At 55.2% G+C, this 14,697-nt stretch overlaps 1 protein-coding gene across 4 annotated transcripts; it reads right to left on the minus strand.

Annotated features, from left to right (window-relative positions):
- Positions 1-7,585: 7,585 nt before the first annotated feature.
- Positions 7,586-14,119, minus strand: SH2D6 (SH2 domain containing 6). 4 transcript variants are annotated; one of them, XM_088796062.1, is made up of 13 exons: positions 13,835-14,119; positions 13,613-13,745; positions 12,997-13,055; positions 12,291-12,351; positions 11,444-11,466; positions 10,928-10,988; positions 10,477-10,555; positions 10,228-10,258; positions 10,070-10,094; positions 9,561-9,616; positions 9,195-9,278; positions 8,865-9,023; positions 7,586-8,215 (listed from the first exon to the last, which is right to left on the minus strand). In XM_088796062.1, exons 1-13 carry the CDS (start codon positions 13,934-13,936, stop codon positions 8,099-8,101), a joined length of 990 nt encoding a protein of 329 aa, XP_088652188.1. In that variant the 5' UTR covers positions 13,937-14,119; the 3' UTR covers positions 7,586-8,098. The 4 variants fall into 4 exon arrangements, with proteins under 4 accessions (XP_088652188.1, XP_088652191.1, XP_088652189.1 ...); XM_088796065.1 differs by having other exon boundaries at positions 9,561-9,619; positions 13,835-14,098; XM_088796063.1 differs by lacking the exons at positions 9,561-9,616; positions 10,070-10,094 and having other exon boundaries at positions 13,835-14,116.
- Between the last annotated feature and the right edge of the window lie 578 nt (positions 14,120-14,697).

Raw genomic sequence — 14,697 nt, forward strand, 5'->3', positions numbered from 1 at the left:
GAACTCAATGCTCCCCAGAACGTCTTCAGGCCTTCCCAGGCAGACTTGGCCCCCAAGCCTCTACCCCAAATCCACAAGCCCTATTCTCCTAGGCTCTCCCACCTTCTCCCCCTTCCCCTGAGAAAAGTTCCTATCTAAACTGGGTCTCCAATGACAAGCAAGCCTGTCCATGGGAGCCTGCTTCCTGCTCAGATGCATGCCTGTGGGACACGACTAAGGCAGCAGAGGATGTGGGAAGACTCTGCCGGCGTAACTCCTGGTTCTACCGCTTGAACTCTCTGGGCCTCAGCTTCTTCACATAGGGCCTCCCTACATCACAGCACTGTCACTAGGGTCACTTGAAGCACTAATTAATCATGAAAGCACTTTGCAAAAGGAGACACACATGTTACCTGTGTTACGGTTATCTGCTTTATTAAATAGAAGCTGAATGGATCCTCTGCCTGAGCTGATAATGCCTTGAGGGTCCTCGACAAGGTGGTAGGGCCCTGGCATTCCCACCTTGGGCCTGGGCATCAAGAGTGAGAGGTGAGGGTAGGCAGAAGAAGGTCCACCCTTCTAGTGGGATAGAGACTTCCTGGGGCCATCTTACCTCTTCCCAGTGGGTTGGTGTGGGCAGAGCCTGAGGGCCAAGGGGTTCCCAGGCCCTCCATTTCCACTGGACAGGTTCCCTGGAGGCAGGTGTCATGCGGGGTCTTTGGTCCTGCTTCCTACATAAGAACGCAGGATATGGAGAGGCCAAAAGGAACACCCACGGAGCCATAGATAGGGGAGTCATACCACTATAGTCTCACTGGAGGCTGGGTTGGAGATACAGGAAGCAGGAGCCACACGATCCGCAACCCGCCGTCAGCTTCTCTGTCAACCAACCTCACTTGCTAGCTGCAATCCGCCTCTCTGCAATCCGCAATCCATGCTTGCTAGCTTAGCCACGGCCATTATGTTAGTGGCTAATGGCTAACCGGTAACAGCTGATGGCCATCTACTACCTGAGCCAGCACCTTTCCACGTGAGGCTGAAAGCCTGGAAACTGCTCTCTGGGACTCTGTTCCCACAGCAGGGCTCCAAGTCCCAACACTGCTTGCGGGCTGCCTGTTATAGGGAAGCAGGGTTGACTGAGAAATGCTCAGCGCTACCCCAGCCCCAAGCAGCATCTTCTCTCAGAAATTTGGGTGACCCTGCTCTGCTTCCAGAAGGAATATAGGAAGGCTAAGGCAGAGGAGAATGAACAGGTGTGTTTTCTAAGATGCAGTGGAGTGTGATGCAGTGGGGTGCAAGAAGCTGTGTGCTGGAGACAGGCTGACTTCACCCACCCCTGGCCTTGCATCAGCTGCAGCACTGACTGCCAGACCCTGGGAATTAAGCAGAGGCTCCCAGGAGCCTCTTGGCCTCGCCTCTTGCTCTCAGGGAGAGGGTAGCAAGGCGAAGCTGTCAAGCCTGGGGCTCCTTAGGCCCTCCATTTCCAGGTCACCCAGCTGCCCTAGCTTCCAGCTTCCCAGGCAGCAAATGGCCTGTGTTATCAAGGGCAGGCAACAGCTGAGGGCCCTGGGAGATCGCCCAGCCTGCCCAAGGTCTGTTTGCTGGAAGCCTTCCTAAAGCTGATGGCATCGCATTTCCCAGATTGATTTGGGGACTATGGCATTGGTTCCTCTCTGGCTCCTGACATCACCGCCTGAAAAATCACCCTCTACCAATAGATGCACGTGCTATAGACATGTGCAGAAGTGTGTCCGGGAGACTTTCAGTGTGGCTTTTCATCTCACGCTTGATTGATTCATGATTCATCGCAGGGTTGAATGTGACAGGAGGTTCACCATGGTTTCTAGTTCCGTTGTTCTCCCTGGAGCCAAGCCCCTGTGTTTAGGGATTATAGAATCCCTGAGAGCTGCCTGACACCTCTTCTGTCCCTGAGTGCCCTTGGAGTGCAAAAGTGTATGTGTGTTTGGCAGAAGAGTCTGTTCTGTGTAAGTGCAATGACGGTCCCCCTTCATCTCCCCTCTTCCCAGAGCCACAAGGACACGTGGGGTTTCTGGGCATTCTGGAGGGCACCCGTTGGCCCCCCTCACACTTTGGGCAGTGCTTTCCTGCAAGCTTCCTGCTCCAAGCCCACTGGGGCCACTGTCTGTGATATCCTGAGAGCTGAGCTGAGGGCTGTGGGCAACGGAAAGGAGAACTGAGAAGGAGCAGAGCGAGCAGGCTGGGGAGCAGGGACATGGGGCTCTTGGAGAGTCTGGGGCCTGAGTCACCCCAACTTAGTGCTTCTGGCCTCTCCTGGACTCAGTTTCCAAATCTCCCTCAATTGCTTTCCATCTCCAGTCCTTACTCCCAGCTCGGGTGGTGAGAGAAAAAAATGTACATCCCCCCGACCCCATCACAGACTCCCCTCCCCTCCCTGAGCCTTAACTTCCTTATCTGTAACATGAGGGGACAGGACAAAATGGGCCTATGGCTCCCAGCTCACATGTTGGAGTCTGCGATGCCATCCTTCGGCCAGAACTTGAATCTCTTTCGATGCTTCCCCCTCCCCAGCCCCCTTGGTGTTTGTTCTTGGGTTTTGCCCCTACTCTCTGACCTCTGGCCTTCTAACTTCCAGGCCTACATGGAGGCTGTGCTTGGGCCACTCATTTTCTCGCCACAAACATTAGGCTATTCAAAACCCCTTTGCCTTTTATAAACTCTCTCTCCTGGGTTATCATTTAATCCAGAGCGCACTGCGGAGGGTCTGCTTCTCCAAGGAGCACAAGGGAGAGCTCAACTGAGAGGGCCAACCTGGTGGCTGAGCAGGGGGTGTCTGGGGGGTGGGGACAGAGAGTGTGGGGTGGCAGGCCAGACTGTGAGAGAGACAGAAACTCAGGCAGCAGTGTACTTGGCCCAGGGCCCCGACCATCTTGGGATATTGGAGCTGGAAAGGCCTTCCAAGGTTATCTGCCTTTCCCACCCCATTTTAAAGATGAGGCCCCGCCAAATCAAGTGACCTGAAAGAGAGTGTAATTTAATACCAAAAAGTTAGAATTCTATTTCCCTTTAAAGGATCAGCCTTTGCTCCAGAAAAAAAGCTCTTTCCACGGTTGTATTTTTCTCTTTTTGTCACTGACTGGTGACATCATCATCATGGTCCACGGTTGTTCTGAGGACCAGATTTGGAAACCACGATTCTGAAGTCCTGCTCCCAACACCCCTTTCTCTACACAACCATATTGGCAAAGCAGACAAAGAGAACATCTAGGAAAATTGAGATCAAAAGTAATTTTTAAATGACCCCAGTATCCCCATAAATAGTCACTGTGGCCATCAGGGCAGCAGGATCACAGCTGCTCACAGTGGGGTGCAGGCATGATCTCTGCCAGGGGGCCTGGGCCAGAGCTAGGACTTAGTCTCTGCTGAGCAGACCAAGGTAGGTAGGTAGGTAGGTAGGTAGGTAGGTAGGTAGGTAGGCAGGTCGGTAGGTGGGTAGGTAGGTAGGTAGGTAGGCAGGTCGGTAGGTGGGTAGGTAGGTAGGTAGGTAGGTAGGTAGGTAGGCAGGTCGGTAGGTGGGTAGGTAGGTAGGTAGGTAGGTAGGCAGGTAGGTAGGTAGGTAGGCAGGTCGGTAGGTGGGTAGGTAGGTAGGTAGGTAGGCAGGCAGGCAGGCAGGCAGGCAGGTAGGGTAGGTAGGTAGGTAGGCAGGCAGGCAGGTTGGTAGGGTAGGTAGGTAGGTAGGTAGGTCGGTAGGTAGGTAGGTAGGTAGGTAGGTAGGTAGGCAGGTAGGTAGGTAGGTAGGCAGGTCAGTAGGTGGGTAGGTAGGTAGGTAGGCTGGCAGGCAGGCAGGTAGGGTAGGTAGATAGGTAGGTAGGTAGGTAGGTAGGTAGGTAGGTAGGTAGGTAGGTAGGCTGGCAGGCAGGCAGGCAGGCAGGTAGGGTAGGTAGGTAGGTAGGCTGGCAGGCAGGCAGGCAGGCAGGTAGGGTAGATAGGTAGGTAGGCTGGCAGGTGGCTGACTCCTCTCATATACTTGGCACATGAGGAGGATTCTGGGAGTATTGGTTCTGGAAAGACAATGAGTATCCTGGTGGAGAAGGGCTGTTTTTTACATCCCCTGACTCAAGGGTCCCTAGAGAGTGGGAGTGAAGGTGGGGAGGGGAAGCCCTTTAGTAGGTGTGGAGGAGGAACGAGATGCTAGTTGGTGTGTGGCACAGAGTGTGCACTCAACAAATCCTTGTGAACGATGATTTGTATAATTTATGGTGGCCCTAGAGCCAGCCAGACAAGTCTGACTTCTGGTTCTACCACTAACTCTGTGCTTTAGGCAACTTCTTTGTTGACGGAAACTTTAAGTGCCTGTACCAAGCAGGCGTTTTCTTTACAAATATCAGAAGCCATACTCTCACTAATGTAAACCAAAAAAGAAATTTCTAGCTCACACAGCCAGGAGGGGCACTACAGCAAAGGCCAGGACCTTGGCGCAGGACCCAACACCTCCAAGACTATTTTCCTCCTTGTCTTTTCCTGACTTCTGTAGACAGGCTCTGTCCATGTGGCAGGGAAGGTGGCCATTTGCAGCCCAAACTCAGGTTTGGAAGGGGGGCTTCTCTCTCTCAACATTAATATGTGCATCTCAGAGAAGTTTTGACTAGTCCTGCTTCGGTCCTAGCTAGACCTAGATCACATGCCTGGTCCTATGGTGGGGGAACTGGGTAGTATTACCAGGAGAAGGGGGATGGGAAAGCCAGATGGGCAAACAAAACGACAATCACAATACGTATAATACCTAAAGGTCACATGTGTATGTGTGTGTTTTGGGGAAGCCCAAGTCACCAGGAGCCTCTGAACATGGAGCACGCAGGTGGGACCAGAACCAGGTTGGGCCTATTCAGTTGGGATTATTATTAGGTGAGTTATTTGGCTCCACTATGTGTCAGGCTCTGTTAGACTGTTTATCTCATTTCTCATTATACATCATTTCTCACTCTCACAGCAACCCTAAGAAGTCGGTATTATTAGACCTGTTTTAAAAGTGACGAGAGGTTAAGGCCATGAAGGCAATGAATAACCAAGCCAAATTCAAACTTGGGTCCTTTGGACTCCAGAACGCAGATTTTTCCCAAGGTCAGTCTGACTCTTTAGATGGTTGCATTGAGCACACTCTGACCCCAGCAGGTGTGGTCTTTTGCCAGAGTACGTAACCACGGCTTTCAAGCCCTTTCCACTACACACTTCCTCGGCTCCCCAGTCCTACAGGCCCTTCCTGGCCAATGGAGACAGGCAATCACTCTCAGTAATATATGGGCTTCTTCACCAAATAGCATTACCCCAAGACTTGATCCCCTAGTTGGTGACTCTCCCTGGAATTTTCTGGAGTCTGGCCTGTTGGGTGAGAGAAAATGGGGATGGGATGTTTGGAGGGACATGGGCATGGTAAAAAACCAAGGGGTGTCATCTCTCACCTGAATCACTGAAATAACTGCAGCCCCTAACTGTTCTCCCTGCCTCTATGCTGCCTTCTACCCATTCAGCACCTCACAGCTACAACAATCCTCCTGAAATAGCATTCCTCCTGCACCCACCCCTGCTCAGCGCTTCAGTGGCTTGCCTTTGCCCACTCACTATGGTGGCCTCCCGGCTCCTCCAGACCAACTTTCTTTCTCACCACTGCCCCTCAGTCATATTAGTAATATTTCAAGTGCTTGATAACCTCTTATACTTGGCTACTGTACTGGACAATGTGTATATAGAATGTTCCGTCATCACAGAAACTTCTATTTGGACAGCACTGGCTTAGACTTTTCTCTTAACAATGGAAGCCCTGATAGAAGAATGTTATGAGCTTTAGAGGAATCCAGGGTAGACTTGATCTATTCGGTGACTCAACAAATATTTGGCATCTACTATATTCCAGGCCCTGGATACACAATGGTGGCCAGTAGGTAGAGTTGGTCCTTTCCTGGGAGTGAAAAGGCCATTGCTAGGGGGTGTCCTAAGTGCCTGAGCCCAGGCTGGGGGAACCATGAAGCTTTCTTGGAAAAGGGGACATCTAAGTGTAGAACTGCAGGCCGAGGAGGCTGCTCTTCTTGGCATTCAGGGTCCCTTGTTGCAGACTGTCCCCACTGCCTGGACTACTCCTTCCCCCTTTTTTTCCCAAGGAGGGAAAGAATGGAGGCTAGTGCCTTAAAGTTAGACACCCCCCCCAGCTTGGACCAAGCCAACAATCCTTGTGAGGGCCACTGCGCCCCTGAGTCACCACCCTTGAGTCACCAAGTGAGGCTGGGGAAGTGTAGAGGAGAGAGGCCACCCGCAGCCAGGGCCTAGAGGGAGCCAGAGCTGGCTAACAGAGCTGATTCACAGGGAGGCTGTCCTGGGGTCTCCTGTCCCCTGCTTCTGCTACAGCTCCCAGCTGTTAATCCCCTCCTCACATACACATACAGCAGGGCCCACCCTCACCCTGCCCTGTGCCAGCTGCCCCATCCTGCTCCTCTTCCTGGTGTCCTGGCAGGAAACTACACCCCTGCAGTGACTTGAAAGAGGCAGTTCATTGACCCGAATTCACATACTTATTTGGAAGAGAGGAGCTCGAGTATTGCCCATCAGGCCCTTTACATGGAAAGCCTCACTTAAGCCTGTAACCCTGGGATAATTGCGTAGGGACGATTATCTTCACCTCTGTAACAGAAATCAAGGCTCAGAGAGGGTAATTTGCCAGAGCAGCAGCGATGATTGGAACTTTCAATGCCCTCTGGCCCAGCCTGGACCCAAGATCACCCCCTACCCCCAGCCTCCCGCTTGCATTCCATAGTGTCCTCAGCTGTCCCCTCCCAGTCTCCCCGTCTGTCCCGCCTCCCGCGCTCCGGGCCTCGGGCCTCGGTGGAATCTGGATCCTCCTGCCGGGTCAGAGCCCAGGATCCTTCGGGAGGTAGGGACGGGGGTCGGCGGGTGTAGGGAGTGTGGGTCTTCGGTGCCAGCCCGAACGCTGGGCGGCCCCAGAGCCGTCTTTGTTTCTGCGGAGTCATGGTCACATGGCGCTTCCGGCACCGGGTGTTCCGGGCGCCACGCCAGGCCCGACGCCCCCACCCTCGGTCCCACCCCGCCCCGCCCCGCCCCGCCGCCTATCTAGGAGCCCCGAACCCTGTAGCCCGCTGGAGCCCCCTGGGCCTCTCCCTTCAGGAGCGTGTCTGTACGGCCTTTCGTCCTCCCGGAGTGCCACCGCTGAGCCTTCCTTAGCTTTTGCTCCTAGGACTGGCGTGCCCAAATCCAGTAATTTCCTGGAGTCCGCCTGTCTCCCCTACTCCAGACAACACCAAGTGAGCAAAATCAGGCGCCTCCCTCCCTAGGGGCACACTGTGCGGTAAACAGGTGGTGGAAAAGTACTTAACTCCATTCTCATCATTTAATGGGGTGGCAGAGCCAGCACTGAACATCCCTCCAGTACCCTCTCCGACAACCCCCACCCCATCTACAGGCAAATGCGCAGTCAGTGGGCAGAAAGGGGGCTGGTGCTTTCTGCCCTGGTCTGGCCACCATGGCTCTATCACTCACAGGCCTAGTTTGTGCCCTGGGACATTTGAAAACCTTGGAGTCTCGTGGAGGCCACCTCTGCTTCACTCAGCAAATTCAAGAATTTATTCAACAAATATTTATTGAAAGTGAACTACATGCAGGGCAACCAAGTACCCCCTAACGCCCCACCTGTGTTAAGCCTCCAAGAAAATGTGAGAGGATTCTCTTTGTGTCCCAGCAGTGTCTGAGCTGTTCCCAAGAGGCTCAGTTTCCCCAGGAGGCCTTCATCCTTGAGCAGCTTGGGAGGCCCTAGTAACAGGGTAGACACAGCCATTCTTGGGAGCTGGGAATGGGGGCCCTGCCTGACCCTTGCTTTTCAGCCTTGGAGATGAAGCAGGGAGTGCAGGGCCAGGCTCTGGGTGAGCATGGTATGGGGTCTCCGGGACCCTTTCTGTCTCTGGGCAGCCTTTCCCAGTGCCTCTCATCTGGGCCTGCAGGGACTGGGGCAAGGGATGGGGAGGGTCTGGAGGGGTGGAGACCTGGGAGAGGGGAGAGGGAGACAGCCCAGCCCAAGGCAGACTGGGCAAGAAGCAACTGATGGGGCCGGAGGTGGGTGTGGACATCTGCTGGGGCATCAGGGCTTGATGGGGAAGAGCAGACAGGTGAGCTGACGGCTACCGCTGTGTCTGTCCACCAGGGGCAGGGTGTGCTGCTTGTAGTGCTGGACCATGGCAGCCACAGAGGAGAAGCGCTGGATGGAGAGGCAGGGCATCCGTGAGTCCCGGGAGCCTCACGCTGGGAGAAACTTCCTGACGGGACTGCGGGCCTCTGGCAAGCGGCCTTGTTGACATTTTTACAAATATTTTCCTTCCTGTTTGTCCCATGAGGCTCCACTGCCATTTTGCTGCCCGATTCCAGGCCTCGTGCAACTTTCCTGCGACTACATCTATGGGCACGTTGTCTGCCAGGCTCATATTTCCAAGGCCAGATGGAAATCACTTGGGGGATGTGCCTCTGCCCCTGTCCTCTAGCACGGGGAGCCGAGTGGCAGGTGACTGGCTCTAGTTTGCAGCCCAGCAAGTGCTGGGTGCAAGTTGAGTCCTGGCACAGACAGAATCTGGACTACCTGGGCTCTGCCCTCCTGCCAGTTGGTTCATTACAGGTACAAATGCCCCCACCCAGGCCCTGTGCAGCCTGAGCCATGCAGGAGGAAGTGCCTCCCCCAGAAGAAGGTGGGCCTCTGGGAAGGGATTCAGGTCACTGACCACTATCTTTTTCACCCACTCCAGGAAAATATGGAATGTGGGTTTTTCCCTAGGCAGATACTCCTAGCTGGGCCCAGGGTGCTTCCCTGCTGTGTCCTCATTGCCCTTTAGTCCCCTACCTCCTCCAGCACCCACCTCCTCATGGTTCCTGCCCTCTCGGCCCAGGGCATAGTGGCGCCCACCATCCAGCCGCCGGATGGGAATGTTGAAGACCCGGCCATGGAGAAGCACTGCTAGGGTGAGAGGCTGGGAGCCATGAGGTCCTGAGCTGGGGCGCACAGTGTAGGCCCCGTCCTGTGGAGGAGGCCCATCCATTAGCCTTTTCTTCTAACTGTCCACCCGCAGCCTTGACCCTCCATAGCCAGACCCACCCCCTTGCCCTGCTGCCCCCCTGCCTGCTCAGCCAGCCATAGCCCATGAGCTGAAGGAGTTCCAAGAAGGCTCAGGGGCTCTGTGGTTGCCTACCTTTTGGCATCGGAGCAGGGCATTTTCAACAGCATAACGGTCACAGTTCCCTGAGTACCAAGGCTGAGCCAGCAGGCTGCCGTCCTGTACGTACGTACACACACACACACACACACACACACACGTGCTCAGAGATGTGTGTACAGGGCCACTAGATAGGAGGTGGGGAACAGAGGACCCAGGGTACAGTTATTTGTGTTCACAGCTGCCTTCCCCAGACTGAATGTGTGCAAGCAGAATAAAGATGTGTGTCCAGCACGGCGCTGCACACACGTGTTCAATGAGTATTCCTTGCAATGATGAACACCAGCCCAAGAGTGTTCCCAATGGGCCTCCACCCCCAGCCCTCTCTCAGACCCTCCTCACCTCAGAAGCTGAGGTGCTCCCGGTGGGAGTTACAAAGGAAAGAGAAGATCGCCTTCCTGCTAGAAGAAGCAGGTTATAGTGGGGGGCTGGGAGAGGATTAGACAAAAGAGGCTTGGGGCCCTGGGCTGCAGGGGTTGCAGGGGTCTTGAGGTTGGAGGGGCTATGTGCATAGGCCTGAAACCTAAAGCAGAGCACCCAGTGCTTCAGCCCTCTTCTCCAGGTCTTGGGCTCTGGTAAGACCCACCAGCTAGGCAAGCATGACCTCCAAATGAGGGGTAATCGTGAGGTCAGGCTGGGAGCTTCCCGCTTTGACGCAGACCCTGGAAAGTGCCCAGTGGGGTCCCCTCAGGCCTGCTCTCAACTGGAGGCAGAGCTGCAGGGGCATCAGCAAAGTGGGGCATAGGGTCTGGGAGGAAGTCCATGGCCTTCAGGGCTGTGGTTGTGGTGGGCCCTGGCAGGACTGCTGGGGTTCAGGGTTCAGGGTTCATGCTGAAGGTGCCTGTACTCACCTTTAAAAGTGACATTCGCTGTTCCCTGGGACACAGGAGATCTGGTCAGAAGAGACTCGGCCCTGCAGGCCTGCTTCCCTGGGCCTAACGTCCCATCCTGAGGCTCCCTCCCTCCATCCCCACTCACTGCCCCACCACCACCACCACCAGCCTCTTACATTCCAAGTTTCCTGGGGGGCTGTGGTGGGCCTGTGGGGAGCAAATTGGGGAACAGAGCTCAGGGTCTTTACTTCCTTCAAAAGAAAGACCCAGTGAACCCAGAGATCCCAGGGTCAGGGCTGGGGAAGCCTGAGTGCTCCCACTTCTCTCTCTCTCTCTCTCTCTCTCTCTCTCTCTCTCTCTCTCTCTCTCTCTCTCTCTCTCTCTCTCTCTCTCTCTCTCACACACACACCTGCTGGGGCACTCACCTGGACCGTATTGATGTCCTTGGCAGAGGGACTGGGGGCATCAGGACTTGGGAGTCCAGAGTCTGAGGCAAGGCAGGAACTAAAACAGAGGACAGACCGGGCTGGACTGGGAACCAGACAGGAGGTCCATACAGGCAGGAGGGTCTGAGGACACCCGCCGAGCTGCCACTTCTCTGCAGCCTCAGCTTTCTGGGAGTCCTTGAAACCAGGTTGCAGGGAAGCCCCACACAGCCCTTGCTCTAAGGGGGACCCTCCCTTGTAGGTACAGTGGAGATCAACCTGACCAGACGTGGAAGCATGTGTGTCCATGTGGGTGTCTGAAGGCAAATGTGTGTTGGTGGCGGTGGTGAGAGAAGACGAGGGAAGAAGATGGAGCCAGGAGAACGTGTCGTGCTGTGAGCAGCAAGGGCCTTAGCCCCGGATGGGTCTGGGGCAGAGGGCGGTGGTTCACCTGGACTGGGCTCGCACTCCAGGTAGATGTCCTCATCAGGTGTCTTCTCGGAGCCTGGCACCTAGGGAGGGGTATGTGGGACCAAGGGTTTGACAAGTGAATGGGAGGGAGGGCACAGCCATCACTGGGGGTGCTATTGGCACTTCGCTCCCCCCTCACAAGGTGGACCTCTTTTGAGGAGCCAGCTGGAGTGATTAAAGTTGCTCCTTTGCATGGAAGGGGGCACCCCACGAGCACCTTTCCCTTCAGAGGAGCCCACAGGACCCAGCTGTCAGAGAACGTGGGTGTCCAAGAGGAGCTCTGGGCAATGCCCTCCCAGTAGCCCTTGGTGGCACCCTCAGGACAACTGACTTACACCCTACCAGGGGCCTATGGCAGACAGGGAGGGACTCGGCTCTGGCCCCTTTTCCTGGGTTTCAGAGACATTTCCTGGCCCTTCTAGGCCCCCAACCCAACCCTGCCAACTTCCTAGTCAGAACCCTAGAGTGTGAGTTAGGGATTGAAGGGGCCACTCACCCCTTGGGCTGATGCACTCAGCTCTGGAAGGAAAAGGAGAGGACCACCAGTCATGAGCGCAGGGAGAAAGGAGCTGAGTGATACTTAGGCTGGAAGAGTGGAGTATCCTTGGAACTTCTCTATATCCTCAGAGCCAGCTTTGAAGCCCTGGTAGAAGGCCACCCTCACAAACCCAGGGTGTTGTCTGACTTTACCTCCCAACTCGTTTGCCAAGCTTGGCTCCAAATGACTTCAGACTTCTAAAAATCAAAACTACCCTCAAGGTCATGGAGGTTTACCAACAACTGAGCATGTAAAAATAAATGTGCCTCAGGTTAGCAGTCTGATCTTGGCCAGGGGGCAGCCCCTCCTGGGGTCACTTTCAGACAAACACATGCTGGCTGAGGTCCTTCCCTGGCCTGACATCCAGGGTTCCATGGTCATAGGCCTCTCGGCACCTACCATAGGGGAAAGTCTCTGGGCAGTGGTGGCAATAATGAAATGGCTGGAATCAGAGTCTGATGGCCCCAGGGCCCCCTCGATGGGGGATGACACCCGGATATGTCTCAATAGTGAGGATCCTCCAGGCAAAGTACGCTGCCTGTCAGATCTCTTCATCCTGTGATGCCCCTCAGACTCTGCTTCTGTGATCTCAGGCAAAGTATTTCATGTCTGGGGCCCTGCTCTCTTCCTACTCTCTTCCTTAAGAGCACATAGGCAGGTAAAAATGAGGACCAGTTGGGGGAGAGCAGTAAGCAGGCTCAGCATGAGACCAATTTAAGGCAGCTCAACTGTACCCCGTGGGGCCTGATTCCCCTTCTCAGGGCAGGGGAGAGGGTGAGCCCTGGAAAGAGGACATCCCGGTTACCTCCTCTCCCAGAGAGCAATCTCTGCTTCACAGACTCCTGCAGGCTCAGTGGCGTCTTCAACTGTGGGCACAATGGGCAGTGTGGTCAGGGTATGGAAGGGAAACTGAGGTATTGGGAGGGCAAGGATAGTAGGGCAATCTATATCTGTGCAGCTTAAAAATCACAGCAACACAGGAGTTAATGTACAAAGGAGGCGACTCTTCCCTTTGCCTTAATTCTGTGGCTCTTTGTTGTGAAACTCTCCTTATTTTCTTTTTATTCCAATAAAGTATATGATGATAGTGGTAGGTTTCAAAGCCCACAGCGGGATCCTGGCTCCTGGTGGGAATGAGAGTTGGCAGTGATTGGCAGCTGAGTGAGGGATTTCTTCGCTGTCTAGGCAGGGAGGGGTCCTCAGGCGCCAGGGTCCACTGAGGGGCAACGGAGCCTGTTTTGTCTCCTTCCCTCCCCCCCACCTTCTCAGCTCAGGCGAGAAAGGTGAGTCCTGGGTGACGCTGACTGAAGGGTGAAAGGAGCCAATCAGGCAGGTGGGGAGAAGCAGCTGTTCACAGGGCTCTGGCTTCTGATGCATCTAATTTTTCAGGGGCCTTTTGAGTGCACATGTGGGGGAATCTTGCAAATGAGATGCATCTTAGATTTACTCACTGGGAAATGGTAGCATGGGGTGGGGTGGGTGGGGAATGAGTGACTTGGGAGGCTATTTACCATCTTGGGCTGGGGCTTCGGTGGTGGTGACTTGGATGGGCCCAGGGGTCCAGAGTGATCTGGAAAAGACCCCAAGCATTGTGGGTCACTGGGTTCCCCCCATGTAGGTTGCCATTTTCCTCCCACCCCCACCTACCCTCCATTTCCTCCTCCTTCCCTCCAGTCCCTCCCTTCCGTCCCAGCTGGCAAACCGACAGCCCTGTCTCCATGGCAACTGGAGGCCACCTACTTCCCTGCCCCCATCTGGCCCAGCCCAGGGAGCAGTGGGGGTGGGATGCCAATGGGTTCTCCTGGCACCCCTACCCTTGCTGAGATGTGCTGGGATCTCAGAGGAAGAACACCGGGCTCTAGGGACCAGGCTGGGCCTCCTGCTTTCCCACTGTTGCCTTGGTTACACTGCCCCTCCAGCCTCTTCTCTCCTCCCTCCCTCCTCTCTCTCTCTCTTTCTCTCTCTCTCTCTCTCCAGCCAAAAGGCTTCAGCAACTGCCAGCTAAGGCCTCCCCTGGCTGCCCAGCACAGATGGAAAAAAGCCCAGGCCTGCACCCAGTTCTCTTGTGGGGACCTTCCTGCCCTGCCCAACCACCCAACCTTTCTGCCTCCCCTCCCCAGCCCTCACCCAGGTACAAAGCGTTCTCCTCAGTGCCAGGAAGGTGGGCAGGCGCTAGATTGACGGGCGGAGCCTCACAGGGGGGCAGCTCATATTCATCCTCCTCTTCTTCCTCCTCCTCCTGGGCCTTCGGGATGGGGTGCTGAGCACAGGGAGGGTAGAAGAAGTGCAGGAGCAGTGGTGGCCTCTCCCTCCCCCACCTCCCACCCCAGGCTCAGCAGCTGGACTTACCCTGTGTCTCCAGGTCCCTGCTGCCGACAGAGGAGATGGGCAGGGGGCATCTGTTCTCCAAATGGGGGAGTCTTGACAGGAGACTGATGAGACAGGCCTCATCTCCTGCCAGCCCACCCCCTCTCTAGCACAATGAGTTACTCTCTCTCCCCAATATAATAAACCATCTGCACTTCTACAGTGAGCCTCAGTGCTTCGTTCAGCTCCAAAGAACCATTCATCATGGGCCTTTCCAACACTGCAGCAGGGCCAATGGCAGGCATTTTGGAAACAAGGACACCTCCCAGCTAGCTGCCTGTTGCACCTATGCCAGTCCCCCCCCCCATGTACCCCTAATTCTGTACAAGACACGTGGGAGAGCTAGACCCCTTGGCAGTGCTGGACTGTGACTGAGGGGAGACTTGACTTGCAGGGGACCCCTTAGAGCTGGGCCCCTCTTGCCCACTGTGTCACTTACCTACACATCTTGGGGGTGGAAGGGGTGGTCCCAACCTGTAATCGGACTCTAGTCAAGTATGCCCAAGGGACCCTTGAGTTTGTGTCAGCCAGACACAGGAGTTGTGTGACAGCAGCCTGAGACAGGGCAGCAGGAGGAAGAGTCTGGGGGGCAGAGCTAGTACCCTGGGGTACACAGCTTGATGATTGGTGCCCCAGGGAAGCCAGTAGTAGGGAAGCCCTAGTGCTCACAGCGGGTTGAGGTATGTGAGTGGTCTCATGGGGCATGTGGGGAGAGCCCAGGCACAATCAGCACAGCTCCAAGGATGGCTGTGCCCAGGAAAAGGGTGGCAAGTGGAGACAAGAAAGGAAGGCAGAAGGAAAGAGAGGAGCCGAACACTCACCGGGGCTTGCTCCTCCAGAGCTTG

Source organism: Rhinolophus sinicus, chromosome 2, assembly GCF_057876585.1.
Source record: "Rhinolophus sinicus isolate RSI-liver-muscle chromosome 2, RSI-T2T, whole genome shotgun sequence".
In the NCBI taxonomy this organism is placed as follows: Eukaryota; Metazoa; Chordata; class Mammalia; order Chiroptera; family Rhinolophidae; genus Rhinolophus; species Rhinolophus sinicus.